Source organism: Typopeltis vanoorti, chromosome 3, assembly GCF_054136105.1.
Source record: "Typopeltis vanoorti isolate ZY-2024b chromosome 3, IOZ_Tvanoo_1.0, whole genome shotgun sequence".
NCBI lineage: Eukaryota > Metazoa > Arthropoda > Arachnida > Uropygi > Thelyphonidae > Typopeltis > Typopeltis vanoorti.
In genome coordinates, this window is record NC_143551.1 from 58,119,777 (window position 1) to 58,137,220 (window position 17,444).

Below are 17,444 nucleotides of genomic sequence, written 5' to 3' on the forward strand. Positions count from 1 at the left end.
TACAATAAAGTGACTGCTTCCTTGGACAGAGGAGAAGGATACATAGTAATATACTTGGATTTCGCAAAGGCTTTTGATAGAGTACCTCATTATAATTTGACAGTCAAACTAAAGCAGATGTGGGTTGGATATTAGATTAGTGCATTGGATTGGAGACTGGCTATCTGATAGGTATCAACAATTTGTATATGGGGGGTGTGATATCCAGGAAAAGGAAAGTCACTAGTGGAGTGCCTCAGGGGTCTGTTTTAGGGGCATTACTGTTTAACTTGTATATTAATGATATTGGCGAAGATTTGGATGGAGATATTCAGTTGTTTGCAGATGATGCAAAGTTTGGACAAACCATAAAGAGTAGTGAAGATGTTGTGGTCCTGCAAGAAGACTTGAATAAATTGAGTGATTGGGAACGGAAACGGAGATGTGAGTTCAATGTTGCAAAATGTAAGGTTTTAAAATTTGGAAAACAAAGATGGGATGCAGAATTTATGCTTGGTGAAAATATATTGTTGGAGGTAGAGGAAATAAGAGATCTGGGGGGTGATAGTGGATAAGGATCTAAAATTTAGGGGACACATCGCCAAAATTGTGAAAACAACACAAAGGCTTCTGGGAATGATGTGGAGGACACTGCCGTGTAGAAGAAGGGAGATTCTTGTTCCGTTGTATAAGGCTTTGATTAGGCCACACATGGACTATTGTGCCCAGATTTGGTCACCGGGTTTTCAGAAGGATGAAGAGATGTTGGAAAGGGTCCAAAGGCGACTGACTAAGGTAGTTTCTGATCTCTGGAATGTCGAATATGAGGAAAGATTGAGAAGATGTAATTTGCAGAGTCTGGTGGACAGGAGGAAGAGGGGAGATATGATAGAGTACTACAAGTTGGTAAGGGGTTGTTATAGGATCAATGGTGGAGAAGTTCTACAGAGAATAGTGGGTGATCAGGGGAGAACCAGAAGTCATCCCTGGAAACTGTATAAAGAGAGTGTGAGAGGCAAGATTTTTTTCATGCAGAGTTGTGAATGATTGGAATGCCTTGCCTGAGAGTGTGGTGTCTGCAAGGATTTTGAGTGTGTTTAAGACACAGTATGATGAGATGTGTGTGTGATAAAAGGACCTCCCAGATGAGTCTTTGACTCCATGAGCTCTTGGGGTAATAATAATAATAATAATAATAATAAAACTCGGTCATTGTAAACTCATGCCCTGCTGCTCGCTTACTAGGTTTTTCTGCAAAATCAATAACTTTGAGTTTAAAACCAGCACTATAACTTGAATGTTTCTCCATATTTCAATTAAAAATTATCAGTAATTACAAGACTTGAGATATGTTATGAACAATCCTTCATGAATGACTAATGAGAAGTGAAAGCAGAGAGTAAAATGGACAGCAATTGTAGGCCGGTAGAGATAGTGCAGCTATGAAGACATGCATACAATTGGCATGGTATTAACAATAGATCAATGAGCTCAAAAACAAGCGGACAATTGTTGAGTTGAAATGCTGATTCTGTTCAACTGAATTCCAAAATATCTAAAATTGTCATAACAACATTCGCTATCTATTTCTTAAAATTTTAAACTTTTTTTTGTGTGTGAGGTATATGTGAAATTTTTTAATTTCTTTTTTCTTAAAGTAAGATCAGGGGTGCATTGTGAGGGCAAGTTACATTCAAGTAAATACAGTAGTTTTTCAAAATATTGTTGACATGATGTTTCTACAAAGATATTAAAGAATGTGGTTTCTTAACTATTTTGGGAGAACCTGTCAGTCATTCTAAAGTTTTTAGATAAAGAAGGGTGATATTTTCCCTATTGACTTTTCACCACTTGCATGGATGATCAGAAAAAACTGGTACATTAAACTGGTGGGCTGTTCTAGTATCACGTCTTTTATTTCTTAAGTCTGTTATGAAAGTTTTTTTATCTACAGTAGTATCAGTACTTAGTAGGAACCTTTTTAAGGCCCCTGAATATTTGAAAATGAAAAATTGATGCTCAAGGGTTTTTTTGTTCAGCACTAGAACAGACCACCACATGGAGTCACACATAGATACCCACTGACTAGAAAGCAATGACTGAACTCAGGAATGGAACGCCAGGGCTACCAGCACTGGAGCTAGCCTTGGGTTCCAACCCCAGACCATGTCGTTCACTGGATCCTGGTGAGAGTCTTACTCTAATGCTGTTGACCTTTGCAGCAAGCTCACTAGCTGACTAATCCTGGCTGAGCCACCAGGACTACCTGTGTAACTGTAGCAGGATATTCCTTTCTGGATGTCCATGGATTGCACTGCACAAACAGATGGCTCACATGGAAGGGTTAATCAGTTTGTGAAATGCATTTTTAAATTCATAGCATAATGACAGAATAGAACAACAACTGAAATGTTTATAACTGCTCTGAAACAAAGTACACTGATAAGTCATTAAAAACACACACACACACATATATATATATATATATACACATATATATATACACACACACACACATACATCTTTTTCATTATTATTGTTTCTTTAGGTAAAGGATTATATATTTAAATAGGTTTTTTTTTTTTTTTTTTGGTCTTGTCTATCATATTAATTTCGAAATATTAACAAAGTAAATGTATTATAACTGATTTAATTCTAAACACTGTAGTAAATATAACTTACTATTTACACATTTTCCTCCATTTTGAAGTCTGTTCATCAAAGATTGACTTGAATAAAATGCTGAATCAGGTGGGGCAAACACTGTGAAATTTCCTTTAACATTGCGAAGAGTTTGTACAAGGCCTGCTTTACTAATGACTGTAAAGATTATACAAATTTTTTGGTTCATGTATATCAGGTAAACTTCCTAAAACTTAGACAATTCTGTTCCATTTAAAATTCCATTCAGAATTTTAATTTATATATATATATATATTTCATGAAATTATAACTGAAAATCACTGTATATCTTCAAGGAAAGTACCAGATATTATGATAATCCTACACAACTACTATTTTATTACAAGTTTTCTATCTGTCTATTATTTTTCTGGTCTTGATTTGATCAATTGCATATTTCAATCTTCAAAATATTTTCTTCAATCTTTTGGGAGTGATATTTGACAGAAGACTGAAGTTCAGAGGGCATGCGGCAACTGTTACAAAGATTTTACATCATAATGCCACTGTGATACAAAGTACTTTAACATGTAGGGATAAGGAAGTTGTTGTGCCACTATATAAAGCACTAGTCAGACCACACTTTGACTACTGTGTCCAGATTTGGTCACCTAATTTTCAATGTGATGTAGAACCACTGGAATGGGTCCAGAGAAGAGTGACTAAGGTAATATTAGGACTCTGGAATGCCGAGAGAGAGAGAGAGAGAGAGAGAGAGAGAGAGAGAGAGAGAGAGAGAGAGGTTAAAGAAATGTAGACCGCAGAGTTTAGTAGATAGGAGGAAAAGAGGTGATATGATAGAGATGTTCAAGTTAGTGAGGGGATTTTATCGAATTAATCCAGAGGGAATTATAAAAAGAGTAGAAGGTGAGAGGGGGGGTAAGAACCAGAAGCCATTCCTGGAAGTTGGGTAAGAGTGTGGTGAAGAGGGGTGTGAGGAGTAGATTTTTTACATAGAGAATTGTTGGTGAATGGAATGCATTACTGGAATATATTGTAATGCGGGAAGTGTTAAGGATTTTAAGATTCAGTATGATAGATTGTTGTCAACTGAATGAGTGATGAATCGGCCAACTCCATGGAGGGCACAATAATAATAATAACAAATTCCTTCAAGTAATCAATCCACTTCTGTTTTGGTCTTCTTCTGTGTTTTTCTGCTTTTCTTTTTACTTTAGCCACTTGTTTTGCTAATCCTTCAACTCCCATTCTGTTCAAGTGACCACATTATCTTACACTGGCTCTGCTTATATATTAACATTAGTTCAAGTTCTTTTCTGATATCTTCATTTTTAACATACATCTTATATCAGTGCTAATTTTTCCATCCCCTATTTTTTATTCAGGTTTCTCTATTTTATATGACTCCCACCAGAAAAAGGTTGTAAACCTATAGTACATTAATACCACAGATGAAATAAGGAATGTTCTTCTATTTTTTAATTAATTTTTGTAACTTTTTTTGTATTTTTTATTCATTTTTTTTTTTACCTTGTTCAGAAACCCTGCTGTACAGACCAAACATAGAACTGTTTTAAAAGCCACTTCAGGCCTCCAACAATTATGGCAATGGTCTCACAAAATTTTTTTTTTCCACATTTGATGTCCACAGATGCCATATGGTCACTCCTGTACTTCACCAGGTTTTGGGAGTGAAGTCTTCTGCTAGAATATGTCACAGATTACCTTTCCACACAGAGTTTGCAGGATAATTACAAACATCCATGCCCATGGTGGGATTCAAACCTGCAGCCTCTTGGCTGGAGAGCAGACATGCTAACCACTTAGCCAACCAAGCTGGCTGGTCTCAGAATGAGTGATGAAACTGATCTCCCATCTGAAGACAATATAAACAACGATATCCATGGTGGGATTTGAACTCATAATCTGTTGGTTGGAAAATAGATATGCTACCCATCTGGCCAACCAGGTGAGGTCAATGTATGCTTATGTTTTTACCCATGTATACTTACATAAATTTTTCTTGGGACACTAAACAAGAAAATTATTTAATTTCACATTCTGGTTTATTTTATATCCCCCCCTTTTTTTTTAGAAAGTAGTACAATGAGAGTTTAACCTGTATTTACTCAAATATAGCTTACAATATTTTCCCCAAAATTAAAGTTAAAAAATCATGGTGCAAGATATATATGCAGGGATTTTCGGAAACTAAACTTTTTCAGGAAAAAATTAAATTGATGTTTATAATTAAATTCTCAGTATTCATCATAATTTATAATTGTTCACATTATTTATAAAATGAATGCATTTGAATTTTAATTATCAGCGTTATTTATGCGATCGGCAGCTCACCTTCATCACGTGACATATTTGAATCTTTAGTGACAATGCTTCTGTAATTAAATTAAAACAGTTTCATTATTGTTTGTCCTTTTATCATTTAGAAATCATAAGATCACTATGATTAAAAAAAAAAAAAATGGGTATGACTCACCAAGAATCTACCATTTGCTGTCACTACTTCCAGTCTCACATATGATTGGTGCGGTATTAACAAAAGATCATGTGGCTCAACAACAAAGGTAAGCTGACGATTGCTGAGTTGAAATGCTGATTCTATTCAAACAAATTCCAAAATATTTGAAACTTCCATAATAACATTCACTATTTCTTAAATTTTTAGCAAGGTATATGCGAAACTTTTTAATTTCTTTTTTCGTAAAGTAAAATTAGGGGTGTGGGATATACGCAAGGGCTAGTTATATTTGAGTAAATATGGTATGCTCTACTCATCAGGTATTCAAGCACAGATAAAATGTGAAACTTTCGTGTTTAAGCATGTCAAGTCAAATATCATCTACTCTGGCAGCCTTTCTACATTTCAGGTTTTAAATGGCTTTATTCTACCTCCTGTATTATACATTATGATTACATCCATCTGGATATTTTTTACTAGATGGATGGAATTTTTTTGTTCTGATATTTGTTATTTTATTTAACACTTTTTTTTCCCAAGATAATTACTTTTTCTAAGTAATTATACCTGTTTACTCCAAATAGATTATAAATAACAATCCTTGGATATCTAGAGTAATTACTTTGAAAAAAAAAAAAGTACTTTGAAAAAGTAATTACTCCAAACTTTCAGATTATCTTTATTTACAGTTTCTATATGATCTTTGATTCCTTTTTTTTTTTTTTTAGTATTCTCGATTTTAATTTGTACATTAATAATATTATTATTATTATTACGTGACACCTCCAGGGAGTCCAAGGACTCATCGAGGGAGGCACCTACTCTACATCTCTATTTCCACCACTCAATCCACCAACTGCAGCTAAACCAACACCATCTACTGCTCACCACCACACAATCACAAACATCCATGCCCACAGCACGATTCGAACTGGCAACCTTTTGGCTGGAAAGCGGATAAGCTAACCACTAAGCCAAACACCGGCATAACACAGGGAAAGATTTCAGGGGAACATCCAGTTAATTGCTGATGCAAAAATGGAAACGACAATCATTAATAAAGGTGATGCAGAGATCCTGCATAAATAAAAATAAAATCAGCTAATGCCTTTTTATTCCCCTATACGGGGAGTAGGCGAGGCCATTTAGCCCTATCTAACTTTTGGAGACTGAGTGGGCATTTCAATCTCCACTGGTACCAATCAGAGATAGATGGCCCAAGGCTATCACTAATTAAGTTAAGCGGTACACAGTGAAGAGAGACGGCTCGAATGTGCCGCCATCTCGTGGTCCCTAACCCTGACACAATATATTTAATGTCTGAAATAATGTGGGTTCTACGGTCGATTTTCTTGAGTTTACGGGATGAAAAACCCGAGTTTCCGGGAGGAAAAACCCGCTTGCCCGTGCCAGAGATCGACTAACTCGGGAACTGGTCGAAAAAAGGCTTAGAAAAATTTCCTCTAGTCGCTGACTAGACTCGAAACCAAGTCTTCCTTCGTGCGGCCAAGCGCCGTGGTATGCAAATGCCACATCCACTGAGCTACACACAGGCTCTGAGAGATCCTGCAAGATGATTTAAAGAGACTAACAGTGTAGGTAAATGATAAGTTATTCTTTCAATGTAGCAAAGTGTAAGGTGAGATGAAAAGATTACAAGCTTAGAAATTATTAACATGTGACCCCCACAGCATTAAAGGACTCATCATGAGAGGTCTATACTCTCTCTCTCTCTCGCTCACTCATGAAAAAGATCATTGAACCATGCCTTAAATCCCTTCACAGGTTTTACACCATCATACTTACAGGCAATGCATTCTCCATGCAAAGAACCCTTTTCTCACTCCTCTGCTCACACATTATACAGCTTCCAGGGATGGCCTCTAATTCTACCCTTGCCTCCCTCTACTCTAAAAAAAATCTCCTCCACATTAATCTGGTAACAATCCCTCACCAAACTTATATGTCTCAATCATATCCTCTCTCTTTCTTCTATTCATTCTCTCAATTTCTTCTCATATCTGACATTCTATAGACCTCACACTAACTTAGTAAACCTTCTCTGGACCCCTCTTCAATACATCCTCATCCCCCTGAAAACCAGACAACCAAATCTACACACAGTAGTCCATATATGGCACTATCAAAGCCTCTTTCTTCTGCATATCAATGTCCTCCTCATTATTGCCATAATCCAATGGAATGTTCTTATAATTTTAGTGTGTGACCCCTAAATTTACTCAAATGTAGATTTAGTAATCACTTTCCCATCTCTCACCTCCTTCAAAATGTCACCATTAATTATATACCATCCCAACCTTACCTACCAAATTTCAAGAACTGGCACTTTGCAACATTTAACTGAAAGCTCCACTCATTTGTCCATTCAGATCCTCCTACAGGCCACAACATCTGTTCTATCACAGCTTTAACCTTGCATCATCAGCAAACAGCTGCACCTCTCCAGTTAAGCTGGTCCCCCAATGTCATTAACATACAAGTTAAACAATAATGGCCCCAAAACAGATCCCTGTGGCAGTTGACTTGTGACCTTCCCCTTTTGGGATACCATTCCTCCATACACAACCTGCTGATACCTGTCTGAGAGCTAATCAACACATTGAGAAAATTGCAGGACATATGAAGAAACTAAAGATTTGGATGTGAATAAGAAGTTGAAGTTCAGAAGGCATATTCAAAAGTAGCCAAAACAGAAAGAATAGCACTTGAAGAATGAACAATATACTGACAAGTAGAGACAGGAAGTTATTTGGTTGGCTTTGTTTCTTGGGAACAGTGAAGTACTGGAGAGAATTCAGAAACAAGTGACAAGATAATGATGATGATGATAGGGTCTGTAGAATAGTCCTTTTGAGGACAGATTGAGGATTTCTGATTATATTATTACAAATTGTTTGATAGGCAGAAAATGAGAGGATATGACAGAAGCATATAATCACTGCTGGAAGTTGTAACAATGTGAGGCTTGATTTTTTGTTTGAAGAGTGGTGAATAAGAAGAACTAAGGCAAACACGGGTACTTTGTAATTAATGATTTTAAGAAGTATAAGCATTGCAAAAAAAATTGGGATGACAACAATAGGAACTTTTTCAATTAACCAATCTCATATGGAGGTAGCAGGGTTTTCTCTCTTCCAGAAACTCAGGTTTTCATCCTATACACAGGAAAATCAGTCACAGAAGACAGCAATGGGCCAAAAATGCTGTTACTGGATAGCAGATGGTGTAGTGTATAATGGCACATAGTGATGTAGTAGGCAAATGGAAGATTAAGTAGATGGTGAGTTGTATAGTGTAGAGTGAGCTCCTTCAACAAGTCCTTGGAGGTGTCATTTAATACTACTACTAATAATAATGATAATAATAATAATAATAGCAAATTTTGTAAGGATTTCAAACTTCAACAAAGCCCATCCACAGTCAGAGTGCAAGAATAATTTGCGCGCACACACACACACACACACACACACACACACACACGTGTGTGTGTGTGTGTGTTCAAGAACATTGACTCGGTTGTTTTGATACATCTGTATAAAGAGAAATTTAATGACTGAAACCGAGAATAATTTTAAGGTTTTAATGGTATAATAACTCTACTAGTTTCGGCTTTTAACAGCCTTCTTCAGGTGCCTTTTAAAAATAGGAAGCAGCAATAAAAACACTGAAGTTTAAAAAAAACTGAGAAACATAGGAAAAAAATTGCAGTACATAATTAACATGAAAAAACATTGTAGTTATATTTAAGTTGTTCTTTCAATCGTGGCATTGTTTGGTGAGTGCATGCTTGCAGTCTCTCGTGAACGCCAGTACTGAACAATAGCAGAATGGCTATCTGGGAGGTTGTAGCTCAAATTGTTATTTAAATGTTCATGATTAAGGATGATTGGAATGTTCATGATAAGGATGTGGAGTCCAGAAGAGACTCTGGACTCCACAATTTTTCTTTCAAACTCATCATGGCAACGAAAGATGTTTTTGGATCTATCCCAGCAGACTGAATAACCATGGTGTTCATCATCAGGATTGTTCGAGAAAAGAACATGACAAGACAAGGCACTGACACGTGTTCTTTTGTAAGAGATGTCTCTCTTATGCTCCTCTATATGTAATTGAATAGATTTATCTGTTTGACCAAAATAAGGGATATTACAGTCACATCATATCTTGTACACGCCAGGATATTTCAGATTATGATGATAAGGCTTTGGATGGCCTACTAGAGAGCAGATTTTTGGAAGTGTATAAATAAAGTCCTGATGTTGTATTTCTTAAGAACTCTAGCTAATTTTTGCGAAACTGAACTGATGTATGGGATAGAGATATTACCCTTAATATATTGCTTCTTAATATTTCTTCAGTGCGGTGGCTAAGAGGATCTAGAAGGAATTTTTTAATGGTTCTATCAGAATATCCATTTTGTCTAAAGACATACAAGAGGTAATTAATTTCTTTTTGTAGTTCATCAGGGTCATTTAGAAGAGAGCGTGCTCTATGTCCTAAGGTAGAAATAGTTCCAAGTTTTTGTTGGAGGAAAATGATGGGACTGACTATGAAGATATCTATTAGTGTGTGTAGGTTTTCTATACATTGAAATTCTAAATTTTACAGAGCAGCGGGACAGTTTTATATCCAGGAAAGGTAGGGAATTGTCATATTCAAGTTCAGCTGTGAATTTTATATTAGGATGTTGATTATTGAGATGATCAAGAAAATTCATGAGAGAATTGTGGCCATGGCTCCAAATAATAAAAATGTCATCCACATAACGTTTCCAAAAGTTTAGGTTTAAACGAGAAGGATGATATAGCTTTTGTTTCAAAATCCTCTAAAAAAATGTTTGCAAGAATAGGGGATAAAGGATTGCCCATCGCTAGACCTTGGTTTTGCTTGTAGATGGTGTCTTGATATACAATTTATTAAAAACAACAACTGAACTATCTTGCAACATTCGCCTTTCTCTACGCTCTCTCCATCCACTTATCCCACATATTTATGGAGTTCCTAAAATCCACAAGGGAAAACATCCCTCTTCGTCCAATTGTGGAAGGTATTGATTCTTTGACTTACAAACTTTCTAAACATCTTGCTAAATACCTCAAATGTTTTTCTAAGAAGTCTTCGTTTTCATCAACCATGGACTTTGTATCACACATTAAGGATAACTATCAACGAGAATGATATCATAGCTAGTTTTGACATAGTTTCCTTATTTACAAATGTCCCTACGGAAGAAGTACCGATATTACTAAAAGACAAATTATCCAAAAAAAGTTTGCTTTACTGATCCATTGCATTAAGTCTGATTACTTTCGATATCAAGACACCATCTACAAACAAAACCAAGCTCTAGCGATGGGGAATCCTTTATCCCCTATTCTTGCAAACATTTTTTTAGAGGATTTTGAAACAAAAGCTATATCATCCTACTCGTTTAAACCTAAACTTTGGAAACATTATGTGGATGACATTTTTATTATTTGGAGCCATGGCCACAATTCTCTCATGAATTTTCTTGATCATATCAATAATCAACATCCTAATATAAAATTCACAGCTGAACTTGAATATGACAATTCCCTACCCTTCCTGGATATAAAACTGTCCCGCTGCTCTGTAAAATTTAGAATTTCAATGTATAAAAAACCTACACACACTAATAGATATCTTCATAGTCAGTCCCATCATTTTCCTCCAACAAAAACTTGGAACTATTTCTACCTTAGGACATAGAGCACGCTCTCTTCTAAATGACCCAGATGAACTACAAAAAGAAATTAATTACCTCTTGTATGTCTTTAGACAAAATGGATATTCTGATAGAACCATTAAAAAATTCCTTCTAGGTCCTCTTAGCCACTGCACTAAGAAATATTAAGAAGCAATATTAAGGGTAATATCTCTATCCCATAAATCAGTTCAGTTTCGCAAAAATTAGCTAGAGTTCTTAAGAAATACAACATCAAGACTTTATTTACTACACTTCCAAAAATCCACTCTCCAGCCATCCGAAGCCTCATCATCATAATCTGAAATATCCTGGCGTGTATCTGTAATATCCCTTATTTTGGTCAAACAGATAAATCTATTAAATTACATATAGAGGAGCATAAGAGAGACATCTCTTACAAAAGAACACGTGTCAGTGCCTTGTCTTGTCATGTTCTTTTCTCGAACAATTCTGATGATGAACACTGGGGTCAGTTAGTCTGCTGGGATAGATCCAAAAACATCTTTCGTTGCCATGATGAGTTTGAAGGAAAAATTGTGGAGTCCAGAGAAATCATCCTTAATCTTGAACATTTAAATAACAATTTGAGCTACGACCTCCCAGATAGCCATTCTGCTATTGTTCAGTACTGGCGTTCACGAGAGACTGCAAGCACGCACTAACCAAACAATGTCACGATTGAAAGAACAACTTAAATAAAACTACAGCGTTTTTTCATGTTAATTATGTACTGCAATTTTTTTCCTGTGTTTCTCAGTTTTTTTATTGCTGCTTCCTATTTTTAAAAGACACCTGAAGGAGGCTGTCAAAAGCTGAAACTAATAGTGTGTTATACCATTAAAACCTTACAATTATTCTCGGTTTCAGTCATAGTAAAGTTTATTTTCCAATTGGTTAGACTATAATAAATTTAGTTTAATCCTTTATCCAAGTGTAAGTAAACAAAGTTTGAGCCTGAAGTATTTTCAGGATTGAGGCAACTCATAGTAAAAGGTGAACCAAGCTATCATCATTTCTTGTCTCAGTATTCATAAATATCATAAATTTCTTAATATTCATTATTAATTAATGAATATTAAGAAAGTTTAATATTCATTAATTTATGATACTTATGAATTTAAGTATTCATAAGTATCATAAATTTCTCTTTATACAAATATCTATCTATCTATCTATCTATCTATCTATATATATATATATATATATATATATATATATATATATATGGACAAAATGAATTAATTATGTGCACGACAATATGTTAACAAACTCAAATTTCATTACACTGAATGTCATTAGGAATTAGTCCAAGAAAAAAATTAAAAACTAATAAATTCCAAGTTCAGTTACTGAATGAATGTTTATTGATTTTTAACAGGATTTTTAACAGACTAATACTTCTCTTATATCTCAGCAGTGAGTGTTATTTTAAGTAATTTTTTTTTGTGGTTCCCGTCCACAAAAGGTTATTAGTAAACGTACAGTGCATTTGTACCATGGGTGGGCTAAGGATTTTTTTTTTTGCCATTTTATCAATTTTTATACATTTTTGTAATTTTTTATTTATTTCATTCAGGAATTCTCTGCATTCCTGAAAGGAATGCAGAGAACCAACTGGAGCTTCTGACTATAATAAACATAGTTTGATTTTTTTTTCAATTGTAAGCAAACAAAGTTTGCGCCTGAAGTATTTTCAGGACTGAGGCAACTCGTAATAAAGGTGGACCAAGCTCTCATCACTCCTTGTCTCAGTATCTCCCATAATCCAAAACACATCTCCTTGCAGACATGCATAATGCTATGCATTAAGAGAAGGGGCACTACCTAGATCGGTTTCGACCTTTATTGAGGTCTCCTTTAGGCAACTCGTATAAGTAAATATGACCTCTCCATTGCTTCTGCCTTAGTATCACCACTTCTGGGTCTGGCTCCCACAGATGAGACCTCAATAAAGGTCAAAACCGGTCTGGGTAGCGGCCATTCACTGAGACGTAGTTGACAGAAGATGATATAATGACAAGAATAGAAGTCGCTGGGTACAGCATTTTTTGGGAGGATAGGAAGGGAAAGTGTGGTGGTGGAGTACTGCTTATGATAAGTAACGACCTATGTCCTCTAAGAGTGGAGACTTTGGAAGGCAGTGACATAATGATTTTGAAAGCATATGGTGTGAGGTAAAGGTGAGCAAGACAGGATATTTAGTGGGGTGATACAGACCCAGGAGTACAGAGGGTGGGGACAAGGAAATGTTTAGACAGTTGAGTTTGGCAAGTGCAAGAAGAATGATTGTTATGGGAGATTTTAACTACAGTAGTATAAATTGGGGAGAGGAAGATGAATGTAGCAATAAGGGAATGGAATTTCTAGAATTCTTGAGGGACAAATGTCTTAGGCAACATGTAATAGAGGGAACAAGAGGTTCAAGAGTTTTGGATTTGGTTATAGCATCATAAGTTGATAATAACTGAGATGACATCTCTCCCACCAGTTGGAGAGAGAGTGACCATATGGTTTTGAATTGGAAAATGAATAGACATGCAGGAGTATCAAAGAGACGGGAATGTATGTGGAATTATAAGGCAGGTGATTATAATAGTCTAAGAAGTTAACTTGGGGAAGTTTCATGGAGGGAGGAATTGGAAGGCCGGGATATCATTAGTGCATGGAAAATTATGAAAGAATATTTGTTAGCAGCAATGGTAAGTTGTATAGCACAAGTGAACAAGGGGACACAATTTGGAGTAAAGTGAATGACAAACAATATTAAACAAGAATTGTATGCGAAAAAGAGGCTATGGAAGAGATATAAGGAGACAGGTGAAGAGAAGATGCATGAAGAGTATAAGACACAGGCCAGAACAGTGACTAGTAAGATAAGAAAGATGAAACTGGAATATGAGAGGAGATTGGCCTTAAGATCAAAATAAAATCCTAGGGAATTTTTTAGTTATGTGACCAGTAGGAGGAGAAATGACTGCGGAAGAATGATATTGTTGGATAAAAATGGGAATAGAGTGACTTATGCAGAGGACATAGTAGAATTGTTCAATGAACACTTTATTGGAGTATTTCATCATGGAGGAGTCAATTTTAATGCTAGAAGGATTGGGCAGGTTCGAAGTTTAGAGGTACAGCAGGAGAGTGTGTTTCAAATACTGAGTACTCTAGACGTCAGTAAAGCTGTGGGACTGGATGGTATTTCACCACAAGTTTTGAGAGAATGTTCTAGGGAACTGATAGTGCCTTTGACCTGGCTTTTCAATGAAAGTCTGGCTGTGGGAAAGGTGCCCATGTAATGTAGTGCCATTGCATAAGGGCGGTAGCAGACTGGAGGTGTCTAATTATAGGCCAATTTGTGTGTCATCAGTAGTTAGTAAGATCTTGGAGAAAGTAGTGAGGGACCGTTCAAAGCATTCGGCAGATGAGGATAATGTTAACTGTGAGAGTCAACATGGATTTGTGAAGGGACGTTCTGATTTTAGCAATATACTAGCATTTTATGATAAAGTTACAAGAGCATTAGATGAGAGAAAGGCATATACTGCCATTGTCTTAGACTTAGCGAAAGCATTTGAGATGGTGCCACATGATACGCTGATATTTAAGTTGCAGCACATGGGTCTGGATGTCAGATTGATCAAATGGATTCAAGATTGGCTGTCCGATAGGTATCAGAGAGTTGTGTATGGTGGGGGCAGCTTCAAGGAAGCAGAGGGTTACAAGTGGGGTCCCAGAGGGCTCAGTACTGGGACCTATATTGTTTAACCTTTATATCAATTACATTGTCAATGGATTGCAAGGGGATATTCAGTTGTTTGCAGATGATGTGAAGTTGGGAAGGATTATTAGTAATAGTGTACATGCAGCAGCCCTGCAAGAGGATTTGAATAAGCTAGACAGATGGGCAAATGAATGGGGGTGTTGGTTTAATGCTGCAAAATGTAAGGTCTTGAGGTTTGGGAAACATCGATGGGACGCTGCATACTCTACGGGAGGAGTTATACTGGAAGAAGTAGGGGAGCCAAGAGATCTGCGGTTGATGATTGATAGAAACCTGAAATTTAGGGGACATATTGCAAAGGTGGTGAAGGTTACACAGAGGACTGCCTGCAATAATGAGAAGGACGCTGACCTGCAGAGATAAAACAGTTATCATTCCAATTGTATAAGACCCTGATCAGACCACACTTGGACTATTGTTCTCGGATTTGGCCCCCAGGATTTGAAGGGGATAAATTAACTGTGGAAAGGGTACAAAGGCAGATAACAAAGATGGTTTCAAGGACTATACAATGATAGTTATGAGGATCGGCTGAGGGAATGTGGACTGCAGAGTTTGGTGGATAGAAGGAGGAGAGGTGATGTGATTGAGACTTTTAAACTGTTGAGAGGTGGTTACAGGGTTGACACTGGGGAGTTCTTTCGCTTAGTTGAAGAGCGGGAAGGAGTGATGACAAGAGGCCATCCCTGGAAGTTACGAAAGGAAACTGTGAGCAAGAGGGTGCGCAGTGGTTTCTGTGCATGGAGGGTGGTTGAGCCATGGAATGCATTGTCTGATGGAGTGGTGAGAGTGAGAACGGTCAATGAGTTTAAGGAGTGGTATGATAGACTTTGTGTTTCTTAGGGGGGGACCTCCCCTCAATGAGTTGATAGACTTTGTGTTTCTTAGGAAGGACCTTCCACGAAAGTCTTTTGACTCCTTGGAGGCCTGAATAATAATAATAATAATTATTATTATTATACCTGTCCGCAAGATGTGCTTTGCATTATGTGAGATACTGAGACAAGGAGTGATGAGATCTTGGTCCACCTTTACTACGAGTTGCCTCAGTCCTGAAGATACTTCAAGCGCAAACTTTGTTTGCTTACACGTGGATAAAGGATTAATCTAATTTATTATAGTTTAACCAAGTGGAAAATAAACTTTCAACATGGAGCTTCTGACCTAATGCCCAATCCTAACCTTCACATAGTGCCTCCCATTAGTAGGTATTATTTACTGGGTACTGAATGAATGAGGATGGGCTGACAATTTGTAACTTAGCAGACCAAACTAAACTTTTTATTGGCTTAAACCACAAATGCATATGATGGTACAACATGATGAGATTTCATACCGGCTGGGGAGTTGCCTGGTTAAACAAGGCCCCCCGACAAGGAGTCCATGAATCAACTGTCAGATTTATAAAGAAAATGAAGAGGCTATTAGAAAAGCAGTATGTTCTGGTACAAAATCGAGTGTGAAATTATCATCATACACAAGAGATGTTGTCCTAGAAAAGGCCGAAAAAGATATCGTGATGTTCATAGATGTACAAAAAAGAATGCCAGTTGACGGAAATTCCATCAAGGAATCATCATTGAGGTGTTATGAACAGATTAAAAAACTGCAGCTAGATACTTCATATCAATCGAGGAAAAAATATGAATTTCATTCAAGTAATGGTTGGCTGGCTAAGTTAGTAAAAGACATGCTCTTCATCATATAAAAATTAAAGGTGAAAAACGGCTTCTGCTGATGAAACAGCTGCTAAATACTTTAGCAGCTGTTTCATCAGCAGAAGCTGATGAAAGTATTTCCCAGAAAAGGCCGCTGCTAAAGTATTTAGCAGCGGCCTTTTCTGGGAAAAAATGCCAAACAGAACTTATGTATCAAAAATGCAAAAAACTGTTGGTGGGTTCAAAGTAGCAAAGGATCGCATGACACACCTATTTGGTTTTCGAAAGCTTTAGGAGATGGGATGTTAAAACCACTGTTCATAAATCGATCATTAAGACCACGGCCAATGAAAGGCGTAGATTTTCAAAAATTGCCAGTTCAATGGGCGGCCAACAAAAAAGCTTGGGTGACCATTGATATTTTCACTGAGTGGTTCCACAAACATTTTGTGCCAAAAGTTAGACGCTATTTGAATGAGAAGGGTCTCGAATTTAAAGTGCTTTTGATTCTTGATAATGCACCTGGTCATCCTGCCATAGAACACCAAATGAACAGATTAAACATATTATGTCAGACGAACATTTCAGTACGTTTTGAACAAGCTAAATGATGATGAAACACTGTCAGTTATGGATGTGTGGAAAAAATTTCAATTATGGATTGTATTGATCAGGTTTGATTATCGTTATCTGAATTGAGATCAGAAACTATGAATGCATGCTGGAAAGTTATTTGGCCTGTATGTGTTAAAGAGAATGCTCCTGTTTCCTTCAATCATACTGCAGAATTCCCCAATATAGTAAGTTTGGCATGTGAAATTGGCGGAGAAGGATTCGGTGATCTTACGTCGGCTGATATCGAAGAATTATTAATTGATAAACCTCTTAGCGAAGACGAAATAGTGGAGATTGTTTCTGAGACTCCTGAAAGTGAAGAAGTTAATGATAATGATCAAGATAATCCTACTTTTACTGTTGATATAATTAAAGAAGGTCTTAAACTGGCCAGTAATTTAGGCAATTATTTTGCCCGACATGATCCAAATGAAGAACATGCTGGGAAGTTTTCACGTGAGCTTAAGTTGTTAATGTCTTCATACAGAGAATTATATCGCGACTTATCTAAAGCATCAACACAGCGATTAATAACTG

General features: G+C 36.6%; 1 protein-coding gene across 1 annotated transcript in view; it reads right to left on the reverse strand.

Moving 5' to 3' along the window:
• Positions 1-17,444, reverse strand: part of LOC150108176 (transforming growth factor-beta-induced protein ig-h3-like) — a 327,473-nt gene that overhangs the window by 110,460 nt on the left and 199,569 nt on the right. Inside the window, exon 8 of the mRNA XM_090390423.1 lies at positions 2,662-2,799. Coding sequence (XP_090246549.1) covers positions 2,662-2,799 — 138 coding nt within the window. The remainder of the gene's footprint in view (positions 1-2,661; positions 2,800-17,444) is intronic.